This window comes from Vigna unguiculata, chromosome 2 (assembly GCF_004118075.2).
Source record: "Vigna unguiculata cultivar IT97K-499-35 chromosome 2, ASM411807v1, whole genome shotgun sequence".
Classification (NCBI taxonomy): Eukaryota; Viridiplantae; Streptophyta; class Magnoliopsida; order Fabales; family Fabaceae; genus Vigna; species Vigna unguiculata.
Window position 1 is genome coordinate 25,220,913 of NC_040280.1, and position 17,967 is coordinate 25,238,879.

At 32.3% G+C, this 17,967-nt stretch overlaps 2 protein-coding genes across 2 annotated transcripts; both read right to left on the reverse strand.

The window, feature by feature from the left end:
* Positions 1–2,038: 2,038 nt before the first annotated feature.
* Positions 2,039–9,136, reverse strand: LOC114174685 (sn1-specific diacylglycerol lipase beta-like). The gene is made up of 7 exons (XM_028059513.1): positions 8,830–9,136; positions 8,532–8,735; positions 8,202–8,447; positions 8,011–8,113; positions 7,773–7,891; positions 2,987–3,082; positions 2,039–2,827 (listed from the first exon to the last, which is right to left on the reverse strand). Exons 1-7 carry the CDS (start codon positions 8,983–8,985, stop codon positions 2,261–2,263), a joined length of 1,491 nt encoding a protein of 496 aa, XP_027915314.1. The 5' UTR covers positions 8,986–9,136; the 3' UTR covers positions 2,039–2,260.
* Positions 9,137–12,954: 3,818 nt separating this feature from the next.
* Positions 12,955–15,356, reverse strand: LOC114174686 (sn1-specific diacylglycerol lipase beta-like). The gene is made up of 7 exons (XM_028059514.1): positions 15,034–15,356; positions 14,737–14,940; positions 14,411–14,656; positions 14,220–14,322; positions 13,941–14,059; positions 13,781–13,876; positions 12,955–13,664 (listed from the first exon to the last, which is right to left on the reverse strand). Exons 1-7 carry the CDS (start codon positions 15,208–15,210, stop codon positions 13,134–13,136), a joined length of 1,476 nt encoding a protein of 491 aa, XP_027915315.1. The 5' UTR covers positions 15,211–15,356; the 3' UTR covers positions 12,955–13,133.
* Positions 15,357–17,967: the final 2,611 nt, after the last annotated feature.

Genomic DNA, 17,967 nt, shown 5'->3' on the forward strand with positions numbered 1-17,967 from the left:
CTTTTTATACTTTTTTTTATCTTTTATCTCATATTTTGATTCATTTTATAGTTTTCAAGCATTAAATATTGTTTTTTATAGTTATATCATTATTATTAATGCCTCACCTAAATTTTGTTACGAATTTTATTATAATTATTTATTTTTTCACAAGATTATCTCAAAATTAGTTTATCACAATGATTATTGTATTTTTAGTGTTATATACATTACGTTGTGTACTTTTTTATATTTCAAAAGTCATATAACGACGATACGTTAATCCAAGTTGACTACGGTCAACGATCCCAACTTCGATAAACTGGAATATCAACAAACCTAAATAATTAAAAAAGGAAAAAAATGTGTGTACGGTATAATTTATATAAAATTATATTCGATAAATAACTATATTTTCTGAGAAAACAAAAAATAAGAGAATCTCTTTCTATGAGCCGAAGAAGCTTTTCTCCCGCGACTAAAATTTAGGCTATAGCATGGAATTTTGCCTGCCAACAACATCTTAATTTGTCTCATGTGAAAGACTATGGTCATGATCATGTCATCGATTAGTGATAATTATTAAACGCAGCAAGTTAGAACATGGGACGAAGTTTCTCTATAATCTTATTAGTACAACTGACTTAAAAACAATATTAAAATAACGGTTGTCTCAAGTAGTCAGATAACTGTGTCTGTTTAACATTTTCCATAAGCTTATTTCACTTTCTCTGAACCAAACAACCATAACTTTTATGGTATTGTAGACAATAAATTATTCATAAAATATTATATGAAGAAACTGAAGATTGTTAATGGTTTAGGCCATTGTGCCATATAAAATTACAACACAGTGGGGAAATAAAAAGTAGAAAAACACTTCAATTGCATTTTAATTAGTGTCCAAGACATGAAGTGTTGTTGTTGGGTAAGGGATATACAAAATTAACTTTAAATAAAATCACTCTTCATTTTTTGTTTGTGTTCATTCTCTCCTTCAAACACAATAACGAGTTAAAACATTTTTTTTCTGTTAATATAATAGTAGTTCTATTATTTTAATTGAATATACTTAAAAGTTAAAAGGAGTGTAATATTTTTATGAATGTTCTTGCTATGCAAATTATTATTAAAAAAGTTAAATTTATAGTTGAAGATAAACACTCAAAAGCACAAAAGTACAAGTGTTAATTATGCCAAGGTCCCGCTAACTAGTATATATGGACAAAGATTAAAAATAATTAATAAATATTCAATTTTAAGTGTGATAATAAATAAATTATAATTTTAATAATTAATGTAGTTTTATTTTATTTTATTTTATTTATAGGAAAAAATGTTATATGATTGTAATTCATAATTTTTTTATGTAAAAAAAAGTTAAAAAATAATTTTAACGTCGTTGTATTGTTTTTTTAACCATTTATCATTCATTTTAGTGTTGTTCAAAAATAAAATATAATTAAACATAAAAAATTAACAAAGAAAGCAACAAAGGAAAAAAAAGGTAAGCAATCCAATATATCAGCTATGAAGTGATAAAGTGTTAAATATTTAAAATCTTTACAAAAAAAATAATTAAAATTATTTTATAAAAACAAAACGATTAAAATGTAACTTTCAAATGTTTTAAGACTTCACATTTTTAACTTTTACTGAGAAATGATCTTCAGACGTCAAATATATTTACTGAGAAGTTCTTGAGTGTTTGTGAATTTGGGATTATCTTTTAAAATTAGTATATTGATGGTAACTTACGTACGGAAGTTGCACAATAAATAAATATTAATGAAACTAATATTATTAAAGAAAAAAACTACAAACCTTTTTTTTAAGAATTTGAGTTGAAAAGAATGTTATATATATATATATATATATATATATATATATATATATATATATATATATATATATATATATATTAGTTTTTCTCAATTAAGACATCCTTAAAATAAAAACTCTACCAATTGTTTTTCTATTTGAAAGCTTAATAAAAGAAAAGAAAACATGTTAGAGGAACATGGAAACTTTATTGATGGCTCCATAAATAGACCTCAAAGAAACAAATACAACTTTTATTCTTTAGCAGAAATTATCTTCAGAGACTTCTAAGGAATAACAAACCCCTAAAAAACTATTACAATATGTTACCTATTCAACTATCACTAATATATACTCATAATAAACACTTGAGAATAGAATCAAGAGGATTAATTTTAATTCTAAGATTCCACATGAGCAAATTAGTACCAATTATAGTTTTCATTTGTTTTTCTTTGGTTCATCCTCCACGATATTTGAATTGCTCTTTCTCTAGTTTATTGATTAGTTGTTGTAACTTCTTCATATACCTTTTTGTGCGATGATCCAGTATCATTCCTCTTGAAAATCTGAGTTTTTCATACAACTGTGTAGGCGTTCGATATAAGCAGACATGTTTTTCATCAGCATCACTCTGGTTTGAGTTGGAATTTTCAGACATATGTGAAGTGATCATATGCATGATCTTGCCTGGTGGATAAAGACGTCGCCTAGCTGATGTTTCATCAATGATATCTTTCTCCTTAGCATGAATGTCAGGGATATAAACAGGTTTTCTTAGTTCAAGATTCCCCATTTCATTCAACAGTTGATCTTCATTTTCATTATCGTCATCTGAGTCATCATTGTCATATCCTTCACTCGAAAAATTATATTCATCATCATCAATAGATTCTTTGAGTAAGTGCTCTTCACTTAAAAGAGGTTCAAAACTTGTCCCAGATAATCCAGAAGCTTCAACCAAGTTCTCTGACAATGCGCGAATATTCTCACGGTGGAACAATGAGTGTTTATGTTTCTTCACAACCTTTAGGCATAGAGAAGGAAAGATAATAAGATCATTGAATCAATTATTTCTAAAATCTAGCTAGTGTCTAGCAATAACTAAAAGGAGACTTATAATACCTATTGAAAACTGAGATTTCAATTTTAAATATATATTATAAAGAAGGGAGTTTCAAGCTACCTCGGTGCAACAGTTTACTGCATGTTCTGCAATGGCTTTGGCTAAAGAAAAGCCAGTTCCAACTGCGTCTAAGATGTTTTTATCCTTATTCCGACCCTGTAAGTTATTCGTTCGATACCTAATCATTAAAGCTTACTTGTGCAAAGAATGAAACATTTTCTAAGGTATACACCATCATGAGAAATTATTAAAGTGTAATGCAAATTCTAGAAGAATCTAGAAAATCATAAGATAAAAGTATTGAAATGTAATGAAAGTTCTAGAACAAAGTAGAAAAGCCTAAGATATGAAGAAAAATATCAAGAACATTCTACATAGGCAAAAATCTAGAACATTCCACACAAGTTGTGGCTAGCACTTTCTAGAATACTCTATAGGTCTATAAATACCCATGTACTCAATCATTTGATGAATGCCAAGAACTAAGATCACATCTAACACACCACTCTCACTACTACAACTACATACTCCTTCCAACTACAACTTTCACACTCTACTATCTACACATTTTCTCTATCCCTTCAACTACCCCTTTCACAACCTTTGAAATACTAACAGTGGTACCAGAGCTACGTTCGATCATTTATTGGGCGTAGAAAAATTACTCTATTACTTTCAAAACCTTCCTTCTATACTTCCAAAAGAAGAGAGTTTTTTTCTCTTAACCTATGGCTTCTAACATTGTTCACTTTTCTTCAGTCCCCTTACCAGTTTTTACCGGTGAAAATTTTGACCTCTGGAAACTCAAACTAAAGACATATTTTATCTCACAAAAATTGTGGGATATTGTTCAATCTGGTTATACAAAACCAGATAATATTGAGACTCTATCCGAGGAGGAACGAAAAAAGCTAGAAGATTCTGAACAAAAGGATGCCCAAGCATTGTTTGTTCTTCAACAAGCTGTGGGAGAAACTATCGCCAGGAGGATCATGGATGCAGAAACTGCAAAAAGGGCATGGGATATTTTGGAAGAAGAATTTGAAGGCAATGAACAGGTACGCTCCGTTAAACTACACTATCTAAGAAGAGAATTTGAGACCATCAGAATGAAGGAATCTGAGACCATTGAAGAATACTATGGAAGAATAAAAGAAATAGTGAATAAAATGAAGTTACATGGAAAAGAAATTAAGGAAAAAAGAGTGGTAGAAAAAATTCTTATCACTCTCACAGAGAAATATGATTCCATAGTAGCTTCCATAGAAACTTCCTCGGATCCATCTTCTCTATCGATAAGTAAATTAGTTGGTCTCCTTGGAGCGCACGAAGCAAGATTAAATAATCGTGCTGATACAAATTCAGTGGAAAATGCCTTCCAATCAAAGCTCAAATTACAACCCAAAAGGAGAGAAGAAGGAGAAAAGAAAAATATTGAAGAATATTCTAGAAGCAAAGATTCTAGAAATTTCTCTGGAAGCAAGAAAGATAAATATCCTCCATGTGGCATTTGCAATAAGTCAAGTCATGCAGAAAAAGACTGTTGGCATCGTGGGAAGCCAATATGTCATTATTGCAAGAAGCCTGGTCACGTGGAGAAGTATTGTCGTAATAAAAATAAGCACCAAGCAAACTTTGCTGAAGAACATAATCAGGAGCAACGTTTATTCTATGCTAATCAAGAATCTCATAGTGGAGAAGGAAATTGGTACTTGGACAGTGGATGCAGCAATCACATGGCCAAAGATCAAAGCATCTTCAAAGACATTGATAAATCTGTCAATGTCAAAGTTCGACTTGGAAATGGCGCCACAGTGGAGTCTCAAGGCAAAGGAACTGTCATGGTGGAGACAAAGAAAGGTACGAAATTCATCAAGGATGTTTTACTAGTTCCCAATCTTAAAGAAAATCTTTTAAGTATTGGCCAAATGATGGAGAATGGGTATTCTCTTCACTTCGAGAAAGATACATGCAAAATTTATGACAATAGAAGGATAGAAATTGGTGAAGTAAAAATGGAGAAGCGAAATAGAAGCTTTCCCATAAGCTTCAAACCTGGAACTAATATTGCCATGAAGGCGGAAGTTGATGACTCATGGCTTTGGCATAGGAGATTTGGCCACTTCAACACACATGCCTTAAAGCTTCTATATCAGAAAAACATGATGAGGGATCTTCCTTACTTGAAGGAGAATAATGAATCATGCGAAGGATGTCTTCTCGGCAAGCAACACCGATTACCATTCTCAACAGACAAAGCATGGAGAGCAAAAGACTTACTAGAATTAATCCACACCGATGTTTGTGGACCAATGAGGACGCCTTCACATCACAACAACAGGTACTTCATCCTCTTCATTGATGACTTCTCTAGAATGACATGGGTCTATTTCTTAAAGGCAAAGTCAGAAGTCTTTGGAATATTCAAGAAATTCAAGGCCCTTGTTGAGAAGCAAAGTGGAAAACAAATAAAAGTACTTAGAAGTGATCGTGGAAAGGAGTACACATCTCATGAGTTTGACAAATTCTGTGAAGATGAAGGCATAGAACGACAACTTACAGTCGCATATACCCCACAACAAAATGGTGTTTCGGAGAGAAAGAATCGCACAGTCATGGAGATGGCGAGATCAATGCTGAAGGAGAAAGGACTACCAAATACATTCTGGGCAGAAGCAGTCTACACTGCGGTCTACCTACTCAATAGATGTCCTACTAAAGCAGTTCAAGACAAAACTCCAATTGAAGCCTGGAGCGGTAAGAAACCATCAGCTAAACATCTAAAAGTATTTGGATCTGTTTGCTATATTCATGTTCCAGACCAAAAGAGACACAAACTAGAAGACAAGACCGTACGAGGCATCTTCTTGGGATATAGTACACAATCCAAAGGCTATAGAGTCTATAATCTTCAAACAAAGAAGCTAACTTTCAGTAGAGACATTGAAGTAGATGAAAGCGCTACTTGGAACTGGGAAGAGGAACAAATTGAAAGGAAGACAATATACATGCCCAACAATCAACCAAGTACAAGCCAAGAAGATAATGATGAAGATACCATTATAACTCCAGAATCTCCTGCAACTCCAACATCAATTCAAGATCAAGAAGAATCATCGCCTGAATCCACTCCGAGACGAATCAGATCTCTAACAGACATCTATGAATCTTGCAACTTGGCTATACCAGAGCCTGGAACCTTTGAAGAGGCCGCAAAACAAGAAGAATGGGTCAAGGCAATGAAAGAAGAGATAAAGACAATAGAGAAAAACAACACTTGGGAGCTAGCAGATTGTCCAAAAGATAAAGATATCATCGGAGTTAAGTGGGTCTTCAAGACAAAGTTAAACCCTGATGGTACCATACACAAACACAAGGCAAGGTTGGTAGCTAAGGGTTATTCACAACAACCTGGAGTAGACTACAATGAGACATTTGCTCCAGTTGCTCGACTAGACACAATAAGAACTCTAATAGCCCTTGCAGCACAAAAAGGATGGAGCATCTACCAATTAGACGTCAAGTCTGCATTCCTCAATGGTGTTCTTGAAGAAGAGATCTATATAGAGCAACCACCAGGATTTGTGGTTAAAGGCCAAGAAGGCAAAGTGTTGAGATTGAAGAAAGCTTTATATGGCCTGAAACAAGCTCCTCGTGCATGGTACAACAGAATCGATCAATATTTCACCAATCAAGGATTCAGGAGGAGCAAGAGTGAGCCTACACTATACATCAAGACACAAGGTCAGGATACTCTTTTACTCTCTCTATATGTAGATGATCTTATTTATACTGGAACCAACACAAAGATGTTGATGGAGTTTAAAGAAGATATGATGAAGACCTTTGAGATGACTGATCTTGGCTTGATGAGTTATTTCCTCGGCATAGAGGTAAGTCAAAGAGATGATGGAATATTCATCTCAAAAAAGAAATACACAGAAGATTTGCTGAAGAAATTTAAGATGTACGGGTGCAAACCTGTAAGCACACCACTAGTGACAAATGAAAAACTACAAAAGGTGGATGGAGCACCAGAAGCCGATGCATCTCGATACAGGAGTCTAGTTGGAAGTCTACTTTATCTGACGGCTACACAACCAGATATCATGTTCGCTACAAGTCTCTTATCAAGATTCATGCAAAACCCAAGCCAAATACATCTTGGCGTAGGCAAAAGAATTTTAAGATATCTACAAGGAACCAAAGAGTACGGTATATGGTACAAATCCACAGGCAATCCAACATTGCTTGGTTATACTGATAGTGATTGGGCAGATATCTTCACAAAGGCCTTACCAAGACCAAGATTTGAACTACTGCCCGACAGAAGATCAAATTGCAGATATCTTCACAAAGGCCTTACCAAGACCAAGATTTGAACTACTACGCGCTATGCTTGGAGTTACCGAATTTGCATCAAGGAGGAGTATTAAAGTGTAATGCAAATTCTAGAAGAATCTAGAAAATTATAAGATAAAAGTATTGAAATGTAATGAAAGTTCTAGAACAAAGTAGAAAAGCCTAAGATATGAAGAAAAATATCAAGAACATTCTACATAGACAAAAATCTAGAACATTCCACACAAGTTGTGGCTAGCACTTTCTAGAATACTCTATAGGTCTATAAATACCCATGTACTCAATCATTTGATGAATGCCAAGAACTAAGATCACATCTAACACACCACTCTCACTACTACAACTACATACTCCTTCCAACTACAACTTTCACACTCTACTATCTACACATTTTCTCTATCCCTTCAACTACCCCTTTCACAACCTTTGAAATACTAACAGAAATTAACCAGTAATAAATAAATATTTGGCAAAGGTATTGTACCTCATCAATGAAATCATGAACAGAAGAAGCTGATAGTGTAGGCACTGTGTCAGAACCATTTATTATAGAAGTGATAAAGGGTTTCCCAAATTCAGCTAATTCCAATGTCATACAGGCAGCTGCAAAAATTACAAATATGAAACAATTAATATCTGGTTCATACTATTTAATTCTAATACAAAAGCCTATTGAATTAGTTACTCAACTAAACATACGTGAATTAAAGAAGTTTGAATACCTGGGCCAAATGTGACACAAGTTGCTGAAGACAACTGTTGAATTTCTCTAAGCTTATAAGTCAAGAGTGCAGCAGTACCACCACCAAGCGAGTGTCCAACGATCTATATATGGAAATATTATTATAATAATTATTATAAAAAACTGCATAGTTTTAATTAATAAAGCATTATAAGTAACATTAATAAACACCTTGATTTTGAAGTGGGGGTATTGACGAAGAGCTTCAAGTAATACAGGAATGCAGCGTTTGCTAATCCAATCAGCCGAAGCAGCCATACCACAGTGTGCATGTCCTGAAACCATGCTGTGATTGAAAGGCACAGGAGCACACAGTGCATCTGTGACAATGTCTTTTATGCTACGCGTTCCACGGATGAACACCACCAAACATTTCGATTCTTTATCACGTATAACCGTGAAAGCAGGCCTCAGAAACTGACATGAAAAATTCATTTTCAGTTGAAATGCCCAAACAAAAATTCATCAACAATATTACTACTTACTAACTAATCACCGTACCCCAGATGTTCTCTCCCTTTGGAGGACATCCTCGCCTTCGAACCCCGCTGGAAATAGAAATGCTAGATAGCGTTTGGGGCTGCTGAAAAGCATGGCATGTCTCAACAATCTCTTCAACTCGTATAAGTCCTTCAAGATTTCGCGGCCTTTCACTTCTGCACAATCACTTCTTTCTCGGCATTCACTTCCAATCGTTTTGTTACTCTACACATTAATAAGCATAACCTCTTTCAACAAGAAGAAACTTTTAAGAACCCCAATATAAACGGATAATAGGTAAAAAGAAGTAGGAAAGCACCTTGTCCAACACAGCGTGAGCTATGGCTCTGGGCGAGTTGAAGATGTAGCGTCTCTGGGTGTAACATAACATTATCGCCTCTGCTAATATGGGGATGTCCCCCATCCGATTTTTGGGCGCTTTAAGTGCCCTTGGTTCATTCCTCCTCACCGTCATTATTTGCGAACAAGAAGAAGCACGGCAAAATGGAGCAAGAAGAGTTAAACAAGATACTAGAATAAATGGTTGGCGTTGATTTGTGTCTTATGTGACAAGGTGACTGTAACCTTAAATAGAACCATTGTCTGGGTTGAATGAGTATGAGTAGTAGGAGTTGCAAGTTTCATAGAAATGAACCACCTGAACAACAAAAATAAATAAGAATGACCCACACCACAACTTATCTTAAGATTTTGGATTTTGGATTAAAATCATAATGAAGTTTAGTTCATAGTTCATTGATAAAGATTCCCTCTATATTTCTGTCCTCCATTTACCTAAGATGGGTTGACTTCAATATGCATATACTGGGGCTGCCGCGACTAATCGGTCAACAAGGTGATTAGAAAATAAAAGATGCCACTGGTCCCAGATGTAATGGCCACATGAAAGTGGTAGGTAGTTATAAATTATCATTCTTGAAATTTGTCTTTAATTATCCAACAATATTCAACTACATTGTACTTTTTTTGTATCCACGCACTTTCAGAATTGGGTGGAGGAGACGGCTTTGAACTCGACAAGAGCACTATGGGTTTATTTACATTTTATAAATATCATTTTAAATTTAAGTATGACTTCTTTAAAAGTTTTTATTTAAAATATAAAGATTCAATTGGATAAAGAAAATGAAAACATAAATAATTCTAAATTTTAGAACTAAATTACTAACTAAACAATTAAAATATATATTAATAAAAATTAAGGCTAATCTTTTAAATATTGTTGATCTCTGCATTATACAACTAAATTAATTTTTAATTTTAATTAGGAAAACAAAAAAAAATTCTTAATCTTGTACTAACTTAATGATGAGAATTTTTTATCATTAAAATAAAACAAGATCAATTTGGATCGCATCTCCTAACGATAAAATAAAAATAAATTTAAAAATTTTACTTTTTTTAGTTTTTTAAAAAAAGTTAACATTAATGAATTATAAAAAAATATATATAAAAAATTAAAATTTCACTTTGAATCCAAAATTTTAAAATATCACTTTTCTTTTCATTCTTCAACCTCATATTGTCAAAACCCTACGGCAAATAAATTAATATGTCTAAATTAGAGAGTTTGTTGTAAGAATTACTCTTATAATCTTAGATCTTTAATTAGACGAATAATAAAAAAAAAAACTCTTAAAAAGGAGAAGTTTGAGAATTATAAAAAAATAATTTCTAAAAGAATATATGTTTTAAAATAATGAAATCTCACTCCAAAAATATCATAGAAATTTATAAAAATACTAATTAAGTAAGTACCACCATTGATCCAAGTCAAATTTTACAATGTTAATTGCTTATTTAACTTTTGTGAGAGTGGTAATAGTTGAAATATATTGCTTTTGTTAAATCGGAATTTGAAAAATATTGGTCAAAGTTTAAAGTTAAATTTAATATTTAAAATCATTCGTTTTATTATTGTTATAATTGTTGAGTTTAGATTAACATGTTTTCCCAGTTCAAGATTCCCCATTTCATTCAACAATTGGTAATCTGAGTGATTATTGTCAGATTCTTCACTGGAAGAATTATATTCATCATCCTCAATAGATTCTATGAGTGCTCTTTACTTAAATGGAGGAAGAAAATGGTAGAATATTTAGTTCACTTTGTTGTGCGTGTGAAGTAGGAAAGAGAGTGGAAGAGGGACATATTGGGACCTTGAAGGAGTGGATGCAAAAGTATAGTAATGTTGAGTTGAATAGTTCAGATTATGAATTACTTGATCGTGTGGCCATGGCATCTCCGTACCAAAATGCGTTGGAAAGGTATACATGTCAACTCAACTTATGCTGTTTCTCGTTTTTCTTTTCTCCCGGTCTCCGTTAGGTCAATTAATTCAATATTTGTCGTTTTAGTTTTTTTTCCGTCAAGTCACTTATTTATTTGTTGTGTTTTTCCATTATCTTATTTATTGTTAAGAGATTTTTTTTTTACGAAAATAATATTTAGACATCAAAAGTATATTCATTTTTTATATCAGACCTACATGGTATGTAATTTTTAATTCAAAATTTAATAAAAATGAAAAAACAGAACCTATACATGTGTGGATCAAAATTTAAAGAAGGAAATCTGTTTTTCCAAATCCAAACGTGCACTTAGTCTTTCATCACCATAGCATGTTTCTTTTTCGTTTTCTGTCCATGGGTTTCTTCCATTAGAGAAGAACACAAAAGAACACAAGCTTGATAAAATAATTTCACTGTTTCGGAGTGAGAATGACCACCATCGCTACCAAAATAGTGTTCGTCGAGTGGGTTGCCTTTGTCACAGAGCAGAACAAGAAGATACGAAAAACAAAAATTTGTGACTAAGACAAGGTTTCATGTTAGTAGCCTTAAATATTATTTTTTATTGTAGTAATAACACCTTCTAACTTATTACTGTAATCGAAAATGATATTTAAGGCTACCAACACGAAACTTTCTCTTAGTCACAAATTTTCGTTTTTCGTATCTTCTCGTTCTGCTCTGTGACAAAGGCAACCCACTCGACGAACACCGTTTTGGTGGCGATGGTGGTCATTCTCGCTCCGAAACAGTAAAATTATTTTATCAAGATTGTGTTCTTCTCCAATGGAAGAAACCCATGGACAAAAATCGAAAAAGGAGCATCATGTGGTGATGAAAGATTCGAGAGCACGTTTGGATTTGGGAAAACAGTTTTACCTCTTTAAATTTTGATCCACAAATGCATAGGTTCTCTTTTTCATTTTTATTAAATTTTGAATTAAAAATTACACAACATGTGAGTCCATGTCAAAAATATAGTCTACGTCTAAATATCATTTTCGTTTTTTTTATTAGTCTAATTTAAGAGATATGAAGTATTAGCTATCTATTTATTTATATATATATATATACCCCACAGGCCACACGCGCTTCTTGCTGATAAAGAAAAATACATCAATTTATTGTTAACAATGATATAAATTCAATCAAGTCGAACGCGATAAAGAAAAAATAAATAAAAACATCCTTCAGCTTATAGTCAACTCTGACCAAAAATTTAATGAATAGGATTCTTTATCTTCCTACTCATTGACTTTGTCTGGTTTATTTGTATTCCGACTTTATCAAATTAATCTTAAATTTTTTTCCAGCAGTGACCCATTATATTATTTTAACTCTTTAGAGGTCCCGAAGTGAAAGTGAGTTTGAGGAAGAGAAATGTTCACACACGGATCTGGCTATCCGGGAACTATTAATTTATTTTGTGGAAAATTCTGATATTTTTAAAATACAAAAAATAAAGACAATTTTTTAGGTTTAATTAATGATTTTATTTTTATATCTAGATATGTGATTTATTTTTGTCTTTGTGTTTTTTTTACTCAATTAAGTTTCAATTGTTATTAAATAAAATCAATTTATTTTTTTCTGTTAAATTAATGTCAACATAGTTTAAAAATGTTACGTGTTACACATCAAAATAAGGATGTCATAGTCGAAATTGTACTTATTCTGCCACATTATCATTTGTCTCCTTTAAAACGGATATATTTAAGTTATGTGAATAAAGTTGAGGTTTTTAATTTTTGATTTGTAGGATTGTATTGTATTAGGGTGAAAGATAGTAAAAAAGAAAAAGTTCAATAGGTTCTTGTAAGAAAAGATGTCACAATATGATTTTTTATCCTTTTGTTTATATATATGAACATGATTTCATAATAACAGAGGTGCCACATATACTGTTAGGTTTCATCTTGACTTAATATGGAATTGAGATTTTTAGTAATGCATGAGAATGAATCGAGTGAAATTTAGTCTTGAAAGTTGTTCATACTCAAAGTTAAATTATCTTAAAGTTTGAAAGTTAGAGGAACAGGAAACTTTATTGGATGGCTCCATAAATAGAGCTCATAGAAACAAATACAACTCTTATTCTTTAGCAGAAATTAACTTGAAAGAGTTATAATAACAAACTCCTAAGAAACTATTACAATATGTTACCTATTCAACCATCACAATATTAATATATACTCATAATAAACAAACATGAGAATTATAATCATTAATTCTAATCCTCCATGACCAAATTAGTATCAATTACTTTTTCATTTACTTCATTTTGATCGGTTCATCCTCCACGATATTTGAATCACTCTTTCTCTAGTTCATTGATTAGTTGTTGTAACTTCTTCAGATACTTTTTCGTGGAATGATCCAGTATCATTCCTCTTGAAAATCTGAGTTTTCCATACAGCTGTGCAGGCGTTTGATATAAGGAGACATGTTTTTCATCAGAATCAGTGTGGTTTGAGTTCGAATTTTCAGACACGTGTGAAGGGACCATATGCATGATCCTGCCTGGTGGATAAAGACGTCGCCTAGCTGATGTTTCATCAGTTTTGTCAGGGATATTAACATCATTTCCCAGTCCAAGATTCCCCATTTGATTCAACAATTGATCTTCATTGTCATTATCGTCATCATCTGAGTCATCATTGTCAGATCCTTCACTGCAAGAATTATATTCATCATCATCATCTACGAATAACTGGTCTTCACATAAAAGAGGATCCAAACTTGTCTCAGATAATCCAGAAGCTCCAACAAAGTTATTTGACGATGTGTGAATATTCTCACGATGGGACCGAAGTAATAGTGAGTGTTTATGCTTCTTCACAACCTTTAGACATAGAGAAGGATCAATATTGCATAACATAATTAATAAGATCACTGAATCTACCTATAGAACACACGATGTGATTTCAATTTTAAATAAAGAAGGGAGCTTGAAGCTACCTCGGTGCAACAATTTACTGCATGTTCTGCAATGGCTTTGGCAAAAGATATGCGAGTCCCAACTGCGCTTAAGATGTTTTTATCCGTATTCCGACCCTGTAAATTATTCAATAAGTACCTAAAATTGTGCATTGAATGAAACATTTCCAAAGGTTTTTACCTCAGCAATGAAATCATGAACAGAAGAAGCTGACAGTGTAGGCACTATGTCCGAACCATTTACAATGGAAGTGATAAAGGGTTTCCCGAACTCAGCCAACTCCAATGTCATACAGGCAGCTGCAAAATTATGAAACAATTAACTTCTGGTTAATACAACACAAGTCAACTTCTGGTTAATACAACAGAAGTCAACTTCTTTAATGTTAATTCTAATACAAAAAACACTATTGAATTAGTTACTCAGGTGAACATATGTGAATTACAGAAGTTTGAATACCTGGGCCAAATGTGACACAAGTTGCTGAAGACAACGGTTGAATTTCTCTAAGCTTATAAGTCAAGAGTGCAGCAGTACCACCACCCAGCGAGTGTCCAACGATCTATATATGGAAATATTATTATAATCATTATTACAAAAAACTGCATAGTTTTAATTAATAAAGCATTATAAGTAACATTAATAAACACCTTGATTTTGAAGTTGGGGTATTGATGAAGAGCTTCAAGTAGTACAGGAATACAGCGTTTTCTAATCCAATCAGCCGCAGCAACCATACCACGGTGTGCATGTCCTGAAACCATGTTGTGATCGAAAGACACAGGAGCACACAGTGCATCTGTGAGAGTGTCTTTTATGCTACGAGTTCCACGGATGAACACCAGCAAACATTTTGATTCTTTATCACGTATAACCGTGAAAGCAGGCTTCAGAATCTGACAAGAAAAATTCATTTTCAGTTCAAATGTCCAAACAAAAATTCATCAACAATATTACTACTAAGTAATCACCGTACCCTAGATGTTCTCTTCCTAAAGAGCACATCCTCCTCATCGAATCCAGCAGCAAATAGAAATGCTAGAAAGCGCTTGCCACTGCTGAAAAGCATGGCACGTCTCAACAATCTCTTCAACTCGTATAAGTCCTTCAAGATTTCGCGGCCTTTCACTTCTGCACAATCACTTCTTTCTCGGCATTCACTTCCAATCGTTTTCTTACTCTACACATTAATAAGCAAAACCTCTTTGAACAAGAAGAAACTTTTTAAAGAAGCCCGACACAAACGGATAATAGGTAAGAAGTAGGAAAGCACCTTGTCTAACACAGCGTGAGCGATGGCTCTGGGCAAGTTGAAGATGTAGCGTCTCTCGGTGTAACAGAGCAACATTATCGCTTCTGCTAATATGAGGATTACCTCCATCAGATTTTTGGGCGCTTCAAGTACCCTTCGTTCAACCCTCACACAATTATTTCCATTGCTCATCGTCATTAACAAGAAGGAAACACGGCAAAATGGAGCAAGAAGAGTTAAACAAGATACTAGAATAAATGGTTGGCGTTGATTTGTGTGTCATGTGCGAAGGAGAGTGTAACCTTATATAGGAACGCGTGATGCAAGTGGTTTCATTGTCTGGGTTTAATGAAGTAGGAGTAGGAGTTGCAAGTTGCATAGAAAGGAACCACTTGAACAACAAATATAAATAAGATTTTGGATTTTGGATTAAAAACATAATGAAGTTTAGTTCATAGTTCATTGATGAAGATTCCCTCTATATTTCTGGCCTCCGATAAACTAAGATGGGTTGACTTCAACGTGCAGATACTGGGGCTAGCGCCACTGATTAGTCAACAAGGTCATTGAAGAAGAAAAGAAAATTATTGCAAGTGATGCCACTAGGTCCCATATATGATTTTTTGACTACTAAATTTTGATAATTTTCTCTTAGGATCTTAGGTGACATCTTCTTCTCTATTTTTTTATTTTTTCATTCTCAATATTTCAAAATCACTTAAAAAATGAATCATTATAAGATAAAATTATCACAGTTTAATAGTCCAAATATCATTTTCTTTTTCAAATTTAATCCTTGTTACCTTTCTATGCACTAATCAAAGAATCATTGCAATTTACTCTATAATTATCAACATTCATATAATCCAAGCATATTTTACTTAAAGGATATAAAAAATAAATAAATTAAACATACCAAGTCAAGGGTTTACATACCAATGCACATTGTTCCAACCTTCAACTTTGGCAACTTGTTTTTAATCCACCTTGCTGTTTTTTTTATTGGTTTGCTTTTTTTTTAATAGGCTTAATATAAAAAATTTCATAGGAACTAATAATCTGGTGAGTGGGACGAACACAACATGATTTGGCTAATAAAAAAACAAGAAAACACCAATAATCTGATAGACCGGGGAGATACAACACTCAATGAGATCCCTTCAGCCAAAGCATTTTCAACCACGAGCACTCATTTTCTGTCCTTTTAACTATACCGCACTCGTCTGAGCCGGTTTTAATCATCAGTTTTGATATCAATGGTTAGGTTTACTAAGAGAGTTTCACTGGGGAGATACAACACCCAATGAGACCTGAGTCCAATCATATAAAACATTGACATCACTCTCGATTCAAAACATTAAAATAATAGATTTATGAGTCTTTATTCTTAATGTGAGACTTAGATTCTTAATTGAATTTAGATTCCTAATTGAATTTACACTGCTTGAACTTGATATATAATAGTTCGTGCATCTTTGCACACGTATTGTTTTTAATTAATTGAATAAGTAGCATTATAAAAAACACGTCAACTTTAATCTGCATTACTTTATTTCATTAAAAGTAGACAGGACTAAATCATGATCATTCGTCTGTTCCAATGTGTTTGGAAGACATAAATTTATTCAAAAATAAAGTAAACATTAATATTTATCTGAGAAAAATAGTTAAAAAAATATCTAAAGAAAATCCATCTTTTAATTGAATCGAAGTTGAGAATCTAGTTATAACGACAGAAAAGATAAACCTTTAAATCCCACTATTAAACATATGGTTAATTATCCAAATAAAACGAGAGTAAAATTAAATGAAAATTAATTGGCACACAGAAAAAAAATCCTGAAAATTTAATGAAAAACTCGAGAATATGTTACTAAAAGAAAATTACAAATTAAAATGATTTGAATTATCAAATATTTAACATAGCATAAACTTAAAGATTATAACTTTTATATCTATGAAATGGTAAGATTTTTTTTTTCTTACAAATTAATACCACAAATTTAAAGTGGCACAAGTTCATCCAAAGATATATAGATAAAAAATTAAAAGGAGACCAGATCTAAACTATTGTTTTCCATCGTTTAGCTAGCATATCTAGGTCAATTTGAACGTGCTTTAATTTGGCCACTCTAACATTAATAATCAATTCAATTTTTTTATTCAGTTACACAATACCGAGAAAAAAAGTACTGTTCTCTAGAAGAAGCTCAGTTATAAATTTCAGTAAATAAAATAAGGTTTCTTAATGTATCTAAAAGAACTATACATAGTCCAAATACTACATTAACCACACCATTACTATAAGTTCTTTTTATCAAATATATTAGTCATGATCTCATTTATTTCAAATGCCATTGAATTTTAAATTTTTACCATCTATTTCGTTTATCTTACAATAATGTCAAACAGATGGGTTTTTCAATTTGTTTGAATCATTATAAAAAAAACAAAAAAAAAACATGAATTCTTTTATTCCTTATGCTTGTTAAAGTTTAGAGACTTTTTCTAAAGATTTCACACGATGACATGAAGCTGTAAATACCAGTAGTTTTATTATTAAACTATTTAAAAATACAGGCGTATTTGTTAATACTAAATTATTGTTTTGTTTTATTTAAATAAATTAATAATGTCTAGTATATATTTAGACTGAGGAATCTAAGTGATTTCTTTTTCAATTCAATAAAATAATTACAAATTTAGTCAGAAAAAATAAAAGTCTCGTCAACTTTGGCATTGATTTGTTTTCTTCTTACTGCACCTTGTAGTTGTTTTTTAATTCAATAAAATACTAATTAAGTACCATCATTGACCCAACTCAATATTAATTGTATTTCTTGAGATAATATCAAGCATCGTGTTAATTTTTTATTTAACTTTTGTGAGAGTTGTAATAGTTTATCCTTTAAATGGTATTTTTGTTAAGTCGGAATTTGAAATATATTGGTCAAA